Source organism: Nerophis lumbriciformis, linkage group LG11 (assembly GCF_033978685.3).
Source record: "Nerophis lumbriciformis linkage group LG11, RoL_Nlum_v2.1, whole genome shotgun sequence".
Taxonomy (NCBI): Eukaryota; Metazoa; Chordata; class Actinopteri; order Syngnathiformes; family Syngnathidae; genus Nerophis; species Nerophis lumbriciformis.
In genome coordinates, this window is record NC_084558.2 from 47141160 (window position 1) to 47157790 (window position 16631).

The following is a 16631-nucleotide window of genomic DNA, read 5'->3' on the forward strand; positions in this document are numbered from 1 at the left end:
CAGTTTCCAGCCAGCAGTTGTCACAAAATATTCCACTTTGAAATATTTTTTGGGGGTAAATATTGCATATTTTGTGTGTTTGCCAAAAAAACTGTGTTTTTTAACAAAAAAGGACAAAAAACATTTATCTACATAACTAAATTCTACATTATATCAATATAAAGACCGGAAGTTGATCTAGAGATTTAAGCATTGAGTAAAAAAAATGTATAACATTTTTACGACAGAAAAGCCGGAAAGATTTAAAAAAAAATCTGTTTATTGTATTTTTTATTTTTTTAATAAAAAATATCAAAAATGTTCCCTGCCTGTTTTCATTTCTCAGTGTAAAAAGTTTGGACACCGTGTGTTACAAAACGTTATGCAGAAACTATTTGGTTTCAATAATAATGCGACCATGGAGGAAAACCATGAAAACGCCACTCTACTCTACTCTACTGTATTCCATCTTCTTGCCATTCTTCCACATGTTATATGGGGTGAGTCAAATATTCTGATTAAACATCTGAGTTGGTATAACAGATTTTACTGCAGTAATAATAATAATAATAATGATGAATACCAAGGCTGTTTTCAGTGCAGACAGAAGTGTCGTCCCATTACATCTTTGTCTGCGTCCAGCAGCCGTGTCGCACCTTCAAACTCCAGCGGGACCTTCTTGGAGGACACCTTCAGGTCTTTCTCCATCAGCTGGGAGGACACAAGGACATGTTAGCGATAGCAGGATCATGACCAGGAACGTAGCAATGGGTTCTGCCTCATTAACACATGATGATGGGACTGTAAACACTGCCCGTGTGCGCTTGGTCTGCCAGAGAATAAGACGGAGCAACATTTATACACAACTGTATTAGGTTGTGCCTCGTTAACACATGATGATGGGACTGTAAAGACTGATCGTGTGCGATCTGAATAAGAAGACGTAGCAATATTTATACACAACTGTATTAGGTTGTGCCTCATTAACACATGATGATGGGACTGTAAACACTGCCTGCGTGCGCTTGGTCTGCCAGAGAATAAGACGGAGCAACATTTATACACAACTGTATTAGGTTGTGCCTCATTAACACATGATGATGGGACTGTAAAGACTGATCGTGTGCGATCTGAATAAGAAGACGTAGCAATATTTATACACAACTGTATTAGGTTGTGCCTCATTAACACATGATGATGGGACTGTAAACACTGCCTGCGTGCGATTGGTCTGCCAGAGAATAAGACGGAGCAACATTTATACACAACTGTATTAGGTTGTGCCTCATTAACACATGATGATGGGACTGTAAAGACTGATCGTGTGCGATCTGAATAAGAAGACGTAGCAATATTTATACACAAATGTATTAGGTTGTGCCTCATTAACACATGATGATGGGACTGTAAAGACTGATCGTGTGCGATCTGAATAAGAAGACGTAGCAATATTTATACACAACTGTATTAGGTTGTGCCTCATTAACACACGATGATGGGACTGTAAACACTGATCGTGTGCGATTGGTCTGCCAGAGAATAAGACGACGTAGCAATATTTATACACAACTGTATTAGGTTATGCCTCATTAACACACGATCATGGGACTGACTGTAAACACTGATCGTGTGCGATTGGTCTGCCAGAGAATAAGAAGACGTAGCAATATTTATACACAACTGTATTAGGCACTGCTTCATTAACACATGATGACGGGACTGTAAACAATGATCGTGTGCGATTGGTCTGCCAGAGAATAAGACGACGTAGCAATATTTATACACAACTGTGTTAGGTTATGCCTCATTAACACATGATGATGGGACTGACAGTAAACACTGCTCGTGTGTGCTCGGGCCGCCAGAGAATAGGAAGACGGAGCAATATTTATACACAACTGTATTAGGTTCTGCCTCATTAACACATGATGACGGGACTGCAATCACTGATCGTGTGCGATTGGTCTGCCAGAGAATAAGAAGACGGAGCAATATTTATACACAATTTTATTAGGTTCTGCCTCATTAACACGTGATGACGGGACTGTAATCACTGCTCGTGTGTGCTCGGTCTGCCAGAGAATAGGAAGACGGAGCGATAGTTATACACAACTGTATTAGGTTTTGCCTCATTAACACATGATGATGGAACTGTAAACACTGATTGTGTGCGATTGGTCTGCCAGAGAATAAGAAGACGGAGTAATAATCACCAAAATGATTCCCGAGCGCGGCCACCGCTGCTGCTCACTGCTCCTCTCACCTCCCAGGGTAAGGCAGAGGGTAATTTCACCACACCTAGTGTGTGTGTGACTATCAGTGGTACTTTAACTTAATATATAAACACAACTGTATGAGGTTCTGCCTCATTAACACACGATCATGGGACTGACTGTAAACACTGCTCGTGTGTGCTTGGCCTGCCAGAGAATAAGAAGACGGAGCAATATTTATACACAACTGTATTAGGTTCTGCTTCATTAACACATGATGATGGGACTGTAAACACCGATCGTGTGCGATTGGTCTGCCAAAGAATTAGAAGATGTAGCAATATTTATACACAACTAAATTAGGTTCTGCCTCATTAACACATGATGATGGGACTGTAAACACTGATTGTGTGCGATTGGTCTGCCAGAGAATAAGAAGACGGAGCAATAATCACCAAAATGATTCCCGAGCGCAGCCACCGCTGCTGCTCACTGCTCCCCTCACCTCCCAGTGGGTGAACATGGAGATGGGTCAAATGCAGAGGGTAATTTCACTGTGACTATCAGTGGTACTTTAACTTTAACTTAATATTTATACACAACTGTATGAGGTTCTGCCTCATTAACACATGATCATGGGACTGACTGTAAACACTGATCGTGTGCGATTGGTCTGCCAGAGAATAATAAGACGGAGCAATATGTATACACAACTGTATTAGGCTCTGCCTCATTAACACATGATGATGGGACTGTAAACACTGATTGTGTGCGATTGGTCTGCCATAGAATAAAAGATGTAGCAATATTTATACACAACTAAATTAGGTTCTGCCTCATTAACACATGATGATGGGACTGTAAACACTGATCGTGTGCGATTGGTCTGCCATAGAATTAGAAGATGTAGCAATATTTATACACAACTAAATTAGGTTCTGCCTCATTAACACACGATGATGGGACTGTAAACACTGATCGTGTGCGATTGGTCTGCCAGAGAATAAGACGACGTAGCAATATTTATACACAACTAAATTAGGTTCTGCCTCATTAACACACGATCATGGGACTGACTGTAAACACTGATCGTGTGTGCCTGGTCTGCCAGAGAATAAGAAGACGTAGCAATATTTATACACAACTGTATGAGATTCTGCCTCATTAACACATGATGACGGGACTGTAAACACTGATCGTGTGCGATTGGTCTGCCAGAGAATAAGAAGACGGAGCAATAATCACCAAAATGATTCCAGAGCGCGGCCACCGCTGCTGCTCACTGCTCCCCTCACCTTCCAGTGGGTGTGTGACTATCAGTGGTACTTTAACTTTACAGATAACGTACTTTATTGACGCAGATTTCCAGGCTCTCGGGGGCCACCCGGGCCTTGACTTTGACACCTAGGCCCAGTACTCTCTGCAGCTGAGCACTTAATGGCCGGGCCATGAGAAAGTGGATGATTTAGAGGCGTCACATCACCTGGTACGTGGTGGTCTCCAACAGCCGGTTGATGTCATCCTCTCTTTCTGACAGCGGCGTGTTAAACAACATGGCGGCTTTGGCCACGTCGGGATGGTAATGTCTCTGCAGCGTCTGCACACAAACCATGTTTAGATGGTCCAAAGCAAAGTTGCCGGTGACGAGGGAACGCTGGAGGACCTTGATCTCCCACAGGCTGCTGTCCAGAGCGCCGCACTGAGCAGGTTCTTCTTCCTCCATCACGAAAGGGTCTTCCACGGCTTCTGTCGTGTGAAGAAACGCCAGTCAACACCTTCTCACCGCCCTCGCAGACGCCATCTTTGTTTGTTCTCTTTTGTTCAAATCAAATCATGAAAAGAAAGGAGCAGGAGGAAGTAAAAAGGTGTGATGTCTGCCCCCGCATCGTCGCCTTACCGTCGTCTGCGCCGGGCTTGTGGAGGAGGACGCGGCACGAGGGGTGGCGACGCACCAGGTTGGCGATGAAGGGCAGCAGGATGAGGAGCGCCGTGGGCGGAGCTAGGAGGGCCAGGCGGGCCAGGCGCTTGGCAAAGGCGGCCACCAGGTAGAGCGGCAGGTGACTGAGCACACACAAAGCATCAGACACGCTCTCGCACACATTCCCATGGGTTCAAAGTAGAGATGTCCGATAATAGCCTTTTTGCCGATATCCCGATATTGTCCAACTCTTAATTACCGATTCCGATATCAACCGATACCGATAAATACAGTCGTGGAATTAACACATTATTATGCCTCATTTTGTTGTGACGCCCCGCTGGATGCATTAAACCAGGGGTGCTCATTACGTCGATCGCGAGCTACCGGTCGATCTCGGAGGGTGTGTCAGTCGATCACCAGCCAGGCATTAAAAAAATAGTCCTAAAAATGAGCGATCATAAATCTTCACTATGACGTCACTTAGTGATGTCATCTTAGTGACATCATGCACAAAAGTGCACTAACAGCTTGTTTTTAAAATGTCTGACAATTTTGCACTTTCTGTTTTGGAAATGACATGAATGTTTGTGCCACTGCTTAATAACTGGTTAATAAATACACTTTTAGTTGTGATTTCCCTCTCTGCATGAAAGTTTAAAAGTAGCATATATTAATGCAGTATGAACAAGAATGTTTTAATGTAGACACATAGAATCGTCATACTGCTGTGATTATATGCATCAAGTTAGGGCTGGGCGATATATCGATATACTGGATATATCGCGGGTTTGTCTCTGTGCGATATAGAAAATGACTATATCTTGATATTGGAGTATACGTTCTCACACAGTTGGTTTTAGCTGCTGGCATTACACTACATGCTCTTCTCACTCTTTCTAGTCTCTCCTTCTCACAGACAGACAAGCGCACATTCTTACATACGTCACATACTGTCACGACATATACGTATACGCCCTTGCGCAGCAGAGAGGTAGCAGCAAGGCTAAAGTTAGCTGTGGTGCGAGTGGTAATACGAGAGAAAGAAGGTGCGAATCTGGTAACAAATGAAGGAAGAATTAATTCCCAAGAAAAACAGCACGGGGTCCATCGTCTGGCGGTGGTTTGGCTTCAAGCGGGAATATGTCGAACAGACAACCGTAATTTGTCAAGTGTAGGGCGAAAGCGTTTCTACAAAAAGTAGCATTACTGCTAATATGTAGCATCATTTGAAAAGTCACCCGCTAGAGCAGGGGTGCTCATTACGTCGATCGCGAGCTACCGGTCGATCGCGGAGGGTGTGTCAGTCGATCACCAGCCAGGCATTAAAAAAATTGTCCTAAAAATGAGCGATCATAAATCTTCACTATGACGTCACTTTCGTCACTTGATTGACATTCACGGCACCCGAGGGTCTTCTGAGATGACGCTGGCTGCTGCGGGCTCATTCAAATTACCGACTGGAAGGTGAGAAACACTTTATTTCAACAGACTCTGGCGCCGTACCTGTCGTCAAAACTCCAAAGACCGACTGCACAGTTGCGCTAACAAAATAAGAGTCTCAGAAAGCTGGCGTGCACAAGCTACGGAGTTTGCCGACAATGTATTTATTGTAAAGTGTATACAGAGGAGTACAGAAGCTGGACAAATAAGATGCCAAAAACCAACCACTTTCATGTGGTATTGGACAGAAAGGAGGACTTTTTTCTCCTCCATTCGAAAATGCGGACGTCATCAGCACCACTGTCTGATTCCAATCAATGCAAGTCATCAGCATCAGGTAATACACCAACTTATATTCTTGTCTTCATGAAAGAAAGTTATCTATGTGTTAAACATGCTTGTATTATCTTTAAACACCTTTAACTTATTAACAATATTAACTATATGTGTTAAACATGCTTGTATTATCTTTAAACACCTTTAACTTGTTAACAATATTAACTATATGTGTTAAACATGCTTGTATTATCATTAAACACCTTTAACTTGTTAACAATATTAACTATGTGTTAAACATGCTTGTATTATCTTTAAACACCTTTAAGTTGTTAACAATATTAACTATATGTGTTAAACATGCTTGTATTATCTTTAAAAACCTTTAACTTGTTAACAATATTAACTATATGTATTAAACATTCTTGTATTATCATTAAATACCTTTAATTTATTAACTATATGTATTAAACATTCTTGTATTATCATTAAACACCTTTAATTTTTTAACAATATTAACTATATGTGTTAAACATGCTTGCATTATCATTAAACACCTTTAACTTGTTAACAAAAACATATATTTCATAAATAAGTAAATATAAATTATATATATGAATGAGGTAGATCCCCACGACTTGATCAATTGAAAAGTAGCTCGCCTGCAAAAAAAAGTGTGAGCACCCCTGCATTAAACAATGTAACAAAGTTTTCCAAAATAAATCAACTCAAGTTATGGGGGAAAAAAATGCCAACATGGCACTGCCATATTTATTAATGAAGTCACAAAGTGCATTATTTTTTTTTAACATGCCTCAAAACAGCAGCTTGGAATTTGGGACATGCTCTCCCTGAGAGCATGAGGGGGGCTGGATTGAGGTGGGGGGGGTAGGGGGTAGCGGGGTGTGCATATTGTAGCGTCCCGGAAGAGTGAGTGCTGCAAGGGCTTCTGGGTATTTGTTCTGTTCTGTTACGGTGCGGATGTTCTCCCGAAATGTGTTTGTCATTCTTGTTTGGTGTGGGTTCACAGTGTGGCGCATATTTGTAACAGTGTTAAAGTTGTTTATACGGCCGCCCTCAGTGTGACCTGTATGGCTGTTGACCAAGTATGCAATGCATTCACTTGTGTGTGTGAAAAGCCATAGATATTATGTGACAGGGCCTGCACGCAAAGGCAGTGCCTTTCAGGTTTATTGGCGCTCTGTACTTCTCCCTACGTCCGTGTACCACTCCGTACAGCGGTGCTTAAAGGGGAACATTATCACAATTTCAGAATGGTTAAAACGATTAAAAATCAGTTCCCAGTGGCTTATTATATTTTTCGACGTTTTTTTCAAACTTTTACCCATTACGCAATATCCCTAAAAAAAGCTTCAAAGTGCCTGATTTTAACCATCGTTATATACACCCGTCCATTTTCCTGTGACGTCACATAGTGAAGCCAACACAAACAAACATGGCGGAAAGAACAGCAAGCTATAGCGACATTAGCTCGGATTTCAGCGGTTTAAGCGATTCAACAGATTACGCATGTATTGAAACGGATGGTTGTAGTGTGGAGGCAGGTAGCGAAAACGAAATTGAAGAAGAAACTGAAGCTATTGAGCCGTATCGGTTTGAACCGTATGCAAGCGAAACCGACGGAAACGACACGACAGCCAGCGACACGGGAGAAAGCGAGGACGAATTCGGCGATCGCCTTCTAACCAACGATTGGTATGTGTTTGTTTGGCATTAAAGGAAACTAACAACTATGAACTAGGTTTACAGCATATGAAATACATTTGGCAACAACATGCACTTTGAGAGTGCAGACAGCCCAATTTGCATCAATTAATGTATTCTGTAGACATACCCTCATCCGCGCTCTTTTCCTGAAAGCTGATCTGTCCAGTTTTGGAGTTGATGTCAGCAGGCCAGGGAAGCTAGGGTCGATATTCTTCTCTTGATCATCTTCGGTGGCATAAGGGACGGTGTGAGCCAAGACATCCAGGGGGTTTAGCTCGCTCGTCTGCGGGAACAAACTGCCGCCATTGCTTGCCGTGCTACCGAGGTCCTTTGTCCCTGAATTGCTCACACACTCCGGCAGATTCAATGGGGGTCTGGCGGCAGATTTCTTTGACTTTATCGTTGGAAATGCATCTGCTTTGAGTGTCGCAGGATATCCACACATTCTTGCCATCTCTGTCGTAGCATAGCTTTCGTCGGTAAAGTGTGCGGAACAAACGTCCAATTTCTTGCCACTTTCGCATCTTTGGGCCACTGGTGCAACTTTAATCCGTCCCTGTTCGTGTTGTTACACCCTCCGACAACACACCGACGAGGCATGATGTCTCCAAGGTACGGAAAACAGTCGAAAAAACGGAAAATAACGGAGCTGATTTGACTCGGTGTTTGAGAAAATGGCGGATTGCTTCCCGATGTGACGTCATCGATCCGAGAGCGAATATTAGAAAGGCGATTAATTCGTCAAAATTCACCCATTTAGAGTTCGGAAATCGGTTACAAAAATATATGGTCTTTTTTCTGCAACATCAAGGTATATATTGACGCTTACATAAGGTCTGGTGATAATGTTCCCCTTTAAAAAAGTCATAAATTTTGCTTTTTCAAACCGATCATTTCCGATATTACATTTCAAAGCATTTATCGGCCGATAATATTGGCAGTGCGATATTATCGGACATCTCTAGTTCAAAGGTTACCTGGAAGTCAGGAAGATATCCAGCAGGTGAAAAAAACGTGCTCGGTACTTGACGTGGAAGATGGAAGGCTCCAGAAGGTTATACAGTTTCTTGTAGAAGTCAGGGTAATCTCTGGAACAAGGCAAAACAGTAAGTCAGCCGGGATCCCGCACCAACCCGCTTAAGTTGACCCACCTCGACATAACCAACTAACCACCGCGTGAATCTAGTCTTTGACTTTAGCCACAAACTTAATACCCTTTTTTCCCCAGGGTAGAGCGCACCGCTACATAAGGCACACCCGCCACAGTTTAGATCATGGGTGTCAAACTCTGGCCCGCGGGCCAAAATTGGCCCGCCGTGTAATTCCACTTGGCCCTTGAGGCGATATCAAATTAACACTAGAGCTGGCCCGCCGATTTAATACAGCGGCGGTGCCGCAGTAACAACACATTCACCGCAAATTCTCATACTTGCCAACCCTCCCGGGAGACTCCCGAGTTTCAGTGCCCCTCCCGAAAATCGTCACGTCCGCTTTTCACCCGGTCCAACGAATGCTGGCCCAGTCGCATAATATGTGCGGCTTCTGCACGCAAACACACGTGAATGCAACGCATACTTGACCAACAGCGATACAGGATTCACTGAGGGTGCCCGTATAAACAACTTTAACACTGTTAGAAATATACGCCACACTGTGAATCCACACCAAACAAGAATGACAAACACATTTCGGGAGAACATCCGCACCGTAACACAACATAAACACAACAAAACAAATACCCAGAATCCCATGCAGCCCTTACTCTTCCGGGCTGCAATATACACCCCCGCTTCCACCAAACCCCGCCCACCTCAACCGACGCACGGAAGGGGAGGGGGGTGTATATTGCAGCCCGGAAGAGTTAGGGCTGCATGGGATTCTGGGTATTTGTTTTGTTGTGTTTATGTTGTGTTACGGTGCGGATGTTCTCCCGAAATGTGTTTGTCATTCTTGTTTGGTGTGGATTCACAGTGTGGCGCATATTTGTAACAGTGTTAAAGTTATTTCTACAGGCACCCTCAGTGTAACCTGTATCGCTGTTTGTCAAGTATGAATTGCATTCACATTTTGTACAGAAGCCGCACATATATTGTGACTGGGCCGGCACGTTGTAAGAATGAATAAAAAGCAGACGTGACGACAGCTCGTAGAGGACGTTAAACGCAGTGCCTTTAAGGCACGCCCCCAAGACTGTGGTCCGGGTGGACTACGAGATATTATGACTGATGAACAACTTTGTTCGATAATGAAGGTTGCCTCAGCTCAAAACCTGAGCCTCGACATTAATGAACTAGCATCCAAGAAAAGATGCCAGGTATCTGGCTTAGGCATATTAGATTAGATCAGTGTGTTGCAAACTGAGCGGTTTAAAGTCCTGAGTGATTGATTTATTCGTTGTGATTTTATTTTCTAATTTATTAGCCTGTGGAAAAAGTTAATGTTGATATTAACCTCAGAAGGCTGCAAATAGAAAAGAGGCATTACATTTTTATTTAAATTGTATTTGATATGCCATTGATATTTTTTAATTATTATTATTTGAAACTCGATTTTGGATGTCACTATAAAGTTATATAAGCCTTGCTTGTTCAATATTCAATGCAAAACTTGTTTGGGTCCCTATTAAAAGGTTAAACATTAACCTTGGCCCGCGGCTTTCTTCAGTTTTAAATTTTGGCCCACTCTGTATTTGAGTTTGACACCCCTGGTTTAGATTATAGGTGTCAAACTCAAGGCCCGCGACATCATTTTATCTGGCCCGCAAACACCTGGAAATGATATGTGTCAATAAACTACTTAATATTTTCTCACTAAATGTAATGGATTTTTTTCATTTCGACAGAAAAAAAATATATGTACTGCTTGAAGTCGCATACATTTTAAACTTTAATAGTATCCAATATTGCAAGAAATATTACAGTATATTATCATACTTTCCAAACATCCATCCATTTTCTGCCGCTTGTGCCATGTTTTTGTCTAAATAAAAATAAATAATAAATACTTAACTTTACAGCAAACTACCCATCAAATTAATAAAAATGACAATACAATTTACGTTGTTCTTTACAGCATATTACTGTAAATTTTAAAAAATGACTACTGTTTTTTGCGTTAAACTTGTGTTGACTGAGCTGCTAGTTTTTGATTGTAAAATCTACGGTTGTTTTTAACGGTGTATTGCTGTAAATGGAAAGACGTACATTTGTTTTTTACGGTATAAAAACTGGCAGCTATGTTAAACTGGCAGCTAAGTTAAAAAAAGTAAAACAAATAACTTGTACGGTTTTTCCATTAACTATATAATGTTGTAAAGACCAATATCATCAATCAATCAATCCAATATCAATTTAACACCTGGGGGAGGTAACAAAGCTTTCCTACAAGCTCAGAAAATGTGTTATAATGTAAGATGCTTTTATTTTGAAGCTGAACAGGAAGTCACCGTGCGCGCCTTTTAATGCAGTCTAACTGGACTCGGCGACGTTGATTGAAGTTGACAATAGCACAACACCACTTGTCCAGGTGGTCAACATAAGCGGGCTGCACCGCTGAAGTGGTCTTGGTACTTACAGGTTGTGTTGATGGATGAGGACAAACAGTGCGTTCAAAGCCAACAGGCTGATGGCGCCACCTGTGCACCAAAACACACGTGGTTTTGTAGACCGCAGTACAGTACGTGTGCTAGTACACACATACACTACAGTACAGTACGTGTGCTAGTACACACATACACTACAGTACAGTACGTGTGCTAGTACACACATACACTACAGTACAGTACGTGCGTAATGTAAACGTACCAACATCGTAGGCTGCAGTCAGGAAGTCGATCATCAGCGTGGGTGTTCTCAGGTGAGGCAGGATGGATTCGTGCAGGATGACCAGGATCTTTTTGTACATACTACTTGGTAACTGTTAACACACATACACACATACTGCACTTTTTTTCGATAAAAAATTATGTATATGTAATTAATAACACAAATCGGGTTAATCCGTGCCAGGCAGACGCCAATTTTGTACTTTGCAACCAGTTCTTTTTGGAATCCATTAGTGTTTCTCACCTTCTTTATCACACTGCTAACGCACATCTTTATTTGGTCCAATGCCAGATTATTTACTGGTGTACTTAATACACAAGTAAGAGACTGAATCACCAACAAGTGAAATCCTTTGTTGGGACACTTGATTCTATAAAATAAGTAGATTTTAATGTACAATGTTTGATACAAGTAAATGTATTACAGTAGATTTTAATGTACAATGTTTGATACCAGTACATGTACTACACTAGATTTTAGTGTACACTGTTTGATACAAGTAAATGGACTACAGTAGATTTTAATGTACAATGTTTGATACCAGTACATGTACTATAGTAGATTTTAATGTACAATGTTTGATACAAGTAAATGTACTATAGTAGATTTTAATGTACAATGTTTGATACCAGTATATGTACTATAGTAGATTTTAATGTACATTGTTTGATACAAGTAAATGTACGGTACTACAAAAGATTTTAATGTACAATGTTTGATACAAGTAAATGTACTACAAAAGATTTTAATGTACGGTAAAATGCTTGATACACTGGTAAATGACTACAGTAGATTTTAAGGTGCAATGTTTGATACACAGGTAAATGTACTACAGTAGATTTTAATGTACAATGTTTGCCGTACTGCGTATTGCTATGCTATATTACTGTATATTACTATGCTACCATACTGCATATTACTATGCTACCTTACTGTATATTACATTACATTATCTTCACTGTATATTATGCTACCTTACTGTAAATTGTGCTACCTTACTGATATTGTTCTACCTAACTGTGTACTATGATACTACCTTACTGTGTATTAAGATGCTATTTTACTGTATATCACTATGGTACCATACTGTATATGATATTACAATACTGTATATTAATTCACTACCTAAATGTACATTATGCTACCTTACTGTACAACATTGTGCTACTTTACTGTAAACCATGCTACCTAACTGGATATTATGCTACCTTTCTGTACATTATGCTAATCTTTAGTGTACATTATGATGCTACCTTCCTGTATATTATGCTAGCTTATTGTACCTTATGCTACCTTACTGTTTATTATGTTGCTACCTTACTGTATAAAATGCTACCTAACTGTATATTAGGGTGCTATCACTCTCTATAATATGCTACCTTACTGTATAAAATGCTACCTAACTGTATATTAGGGTGCTATCACTCTCTATAATATGCTACCTTACTGTATATTATGGTGCTACCTTACTGTATATTATGATGCTACCTAACAATATTATGGTGCTACCTTACTGTATATTATGATGCTACCTAACAATATTATGGTGCTACCCTACTGTATAATATGCTACCTAACTGTATATTATGTTACTTTATTGTATATTACGATGCAACCTCACTGTAGATGATGCTACCTTACTATATATTATAATGCTACCTAATTGTATATTATGATGCTACCTAACTATACATTATGGTGCTACCATACCATAGAATATGCTACCTTACTGTATATTATGATGCTACCTCACTATATGTTATGGTGCTACCCTACTGTATAATATGCTACCTAACTGTATATAATGGTGCTAACTAAATGTATATTATGCTACCTAACTGTATATGATGGTGCTAACTAAATGTATATTATGCTACTTTACTGTATATTATGATGCTACCTAACTATATTGTGGTATAATATGCTACCGAACTGTACATTATGCTACCTTACTATATATTATGCTACCCGTGTATTATGTTACCTAACTGTATATTATCATGCTACTTTATTGCGTATTATGATGCTACCTCACTGTACAATATGCTACCTTACTGTATATTATGCTGCTACCTTACTGCACCATATAATATTGAAAATAATAATGGATTGAATTTAAATGGCACATTTCTCGACACTAGACACTCAAAGCGCTTCACAGAGGAGTGAGAGGCCATCATTCATTCGCTCCACATTCACGTTGGTGGTGGTAAGCTACAATGTAGCCACAGCTGCCCTGGGGTAGACTGACGGAAGCGTGGCTGCCGATTTCTCTGACCACCACCAAGCATTCATACACCAGTGAGAGCAAGGGTGAAGTGTCTTGCCCAAGGACCCAACGAGAGTGCATTGGATGGTAGAAGCGGGGATCCATGCTCGAACCCTCAAGTTGCTGGCACGGGCGTTCTACCCATCTCACCACCCAGTCCCTATCATGCGATCTTACTGTATAATATGCTACATCCCTGTACACGACGGCGCCAACTTACCGTACACGACGCTAACTTGCTGTACATGATGCTGCATAACTGTACAGGATGCTACCTTAATGTACATGATGCTACATTAGTATACACGACGCTACCTTACTGTACACGAAGCCACCTTACTGTACATGGTGCTACCTTACTGAACATGACGCTACCTTACTGTACATGCTACCTTACTGTACACGACGCTACCTTACTGTACATGCTACGTTATTGTACATGCTACATTATTGTACATGGTGCTACCTTACTGTACATGCTAGATTACTGTACATGGTGCTACCTTACTGAACATGATGCTACTAAACTATGCATGCTACCTTACTGTACACGACACTACCTTACTGTACACAACGCTACCTTACTGTACAAGATGCTACCTTAATGTACATGATGCTACATTACTATCCACGACGCTAACTTACTGTACACGACGCCACCTTACTGTACATGCTGCATAATTGTACATGGTGCTACCTTACTGTACACGACACTACCTTACTGTACACAACGCTACCTTACTGTACAAGATGCTACCTCAATGTACATGATGCTACATTACTATCCACGACGCTACCTTACTGTACACGACGCCACCTTACTGTACATGCTGCATAACTGTACATGGTGCTACCTTACTGTACATGGTGCTACCTTACTGTACATGACGCTACCATACTGTACATGCTACATTACTGTACACAACGCTACATTACTGTAAACTACGCTACCTTACTGTACATGCTACATTATTGTACCTGGTGCTACCTTACTGTACATGCTACATTACTGCACATGGTGCTACCTTACTGAACATGATGCTATCAAACTATGCATGCTACCTTACTGTACATGTTACCTTTCTTTACATGCTACCTTACTGTACACGACACTACCTTACTGTACATGCTACATTACTGCACATGGTGCCACCAAACTATGCATGCTACCTTATTGTACACGACGCTACCTTACTGTACATGCTGCCTTACTGTACACGACGCTACCTTACTGTACATGACGCTACCTTACTGTACATGCTACATTACTGTACAAGATGCTACCTTATACTTGAGCAGGCCCAGCCACATCCACTCAAAGTTTCTCTTGTGTTCCTGCGAGGGCAAAGAAGACGTGAAGAAAGATTATTATCAATATTATTACTATGATTATCGTTATTATTAATATAATGCTGCTCTGCGATGTTTACGTACGATCAGTTTGGTTGCTTTCCAGTCTTCGTGTTTGGCTGGAAAAGCACAAGGTGGTCAACATCGTCGTGGTTGTGGTATTCATGGTGAGATGATGAAAAACATGAGCCTCACCTTCCTGCGGGAGCATGAAGTTGCAGAGCTCCGCCTCCTTCTTGGGCATGCTGATGTTGCACATGAGGCTGAAGACATTGTTGAGATAGGCGGCCATGTCTTTCTGAGCAGGAACAACAAGGAAGAGTTAGGTGACATATAATAATATACATCATGAGTTATCAGACTTACTCCGTTGCTGTGATCCATGACTCGGACCAAGTTCTGCCTGACGCAGCCCATGACGTAATAGCGCACGTCGTCCTTCTCCAGGAACTCCTGGAACCTGGAGATCAGCAGAGACTTGTCTGCGGTCCGTGAGACGAGTCTATCCACCACCGCCTGCCCCGCACGCGGAAACGAGAGGACATGTTTCCCGCTCCAGAGCATAAGCGTCATTTGCAGCGCCGACACATACCTGCAGGAGTTTCCCCGGGAAACTAAAATGTTGACTCCAGTCCAAGTCCTCCAAGGGATGCTGTCCTTGACCCGCCGCAAACTTCATGAGGCAGCACAGGGAAACTTCCTGTTTGGAACGCAACACAATTAGAAGAACGTTGACTTTTTCCTCAACATGCTAACTTTCCTGTAGGGTTGCATGGTACACCGTATACTAATAAAGTACTAACAAAGCACCACGCTACTAATGAACTACAAAACTCCCAAAGAAATTTGGATGGGCCTGCTATCTATGCCCTGAACCCCTGGTCCAGGGTTGATCAAAGTATCTAAATCAGGGGTGCTCATTACGTCGATCGCGAGCTACTGGTCGATCTCGGAGGGTGTGTCAGTCGATCACCAGCCTGGCATTAAAAAAATAGTCCTAAAAATGAGCGATCATAAATCTTCAGTATGACGTCACTTTCGTCACTTGATTGACATTCATGGCACCCGAGGGTCTTCTGAGATGACGCTGACTGCTGCCAGCTCATTAAAATAACCGACTGGAAGGCGAGAAACACTTTATTTCAACAGACCCTGGCGCCGTACCTGTCGTCAAAACTCCAAAGACCGCGACTGCACAGTTGCACAGTTGTGCTAACAAAATAAGAGTCTCAGAAAGCTGGCGTGCACAAGCTAGCAAGCTACGGAGTTTGCCGACAATGTATTTCTTGTAAAGTGTATACAAAGGAGTACGGAAGCTGGACAAATAAGATGCCAAAAACCAACCACTTTCATGTGGTATTGGACAGAAAGGAGCCTTTTTTTCTCCTCCATTCGAAAAAATGCGGACATTATCAGCACTACTGTCTGATTCCAAGCAATGCAAGTCATCAGAATCAGGTAATACACCAACTTATATTCTTGTCTTCATGAAAGAAAGGAATCTATATGTGTTAAACATGCTAGTATTATCTTTATACACCTTTAACTTATTACCAATATTAACTAGAAGTGTTAAACATGATTGTATTATCTTTAAACACCTTTAACTTATTAACAATATTAACTATATG

At 41.3% G+C, this 16631-nt stretch overlaps 1 protein-coding gene across 2 annotated transcripts in view; it reads right to left on the reverse strand.

The window, feature by feature from the left end:
• noc4l (nucleolar complex associated 4 homolog) overlaps positions 1–16631 on the reverse strand; it is a 40950-nt gene that overhangs the window by 10619 nt on the left and 13700 nt on the right. The window contains exons 4-15 of one of the 2 annotated variants that reach the window (XM_061966474.2): positions 15593–15700; positions 15367–15516; positions 15196–15298; positions 15085–15119; positions 14935–14985; positions 11361–11472; positions 11131–11191; positions 8535–8645; positions 4090–4253; positions 3856–3938; positions 3676–3789; positions 563–690 (exon numbers count right to left, since the gene is read on the reverse strand). In XM_061966474.2, coding sequence (XP_061822458.1) covers positions 574–690; positions 3676–3789; positions 3856–3938; positions 4090–4253; positions 8535–8645; positions 11131–11191; positions 11361–11472; positions 14935–14985; positions 15085–15119; positions 15196–15298; positions 15367–15516; positions 15593–15700 — 1209 coding nt within the window. In that variant the 3' untranslated portion in view covers positions 563–573. Of the gene's footprint in view, positions 1–262; positions 691–3675; positions 3790–3855; positions 3939–4089; positions 4254–8534; positions 8646–11130; positions 11192–11360; positions 11473–14934; positions 14986–15084; positions 15120–15195; positions 15299–15366; positions 15517–15592; positions 15701–16631 lie in introns of those variants that run through there. The other variant, XM_061966473.2, reaches the window with a different exon arrangement.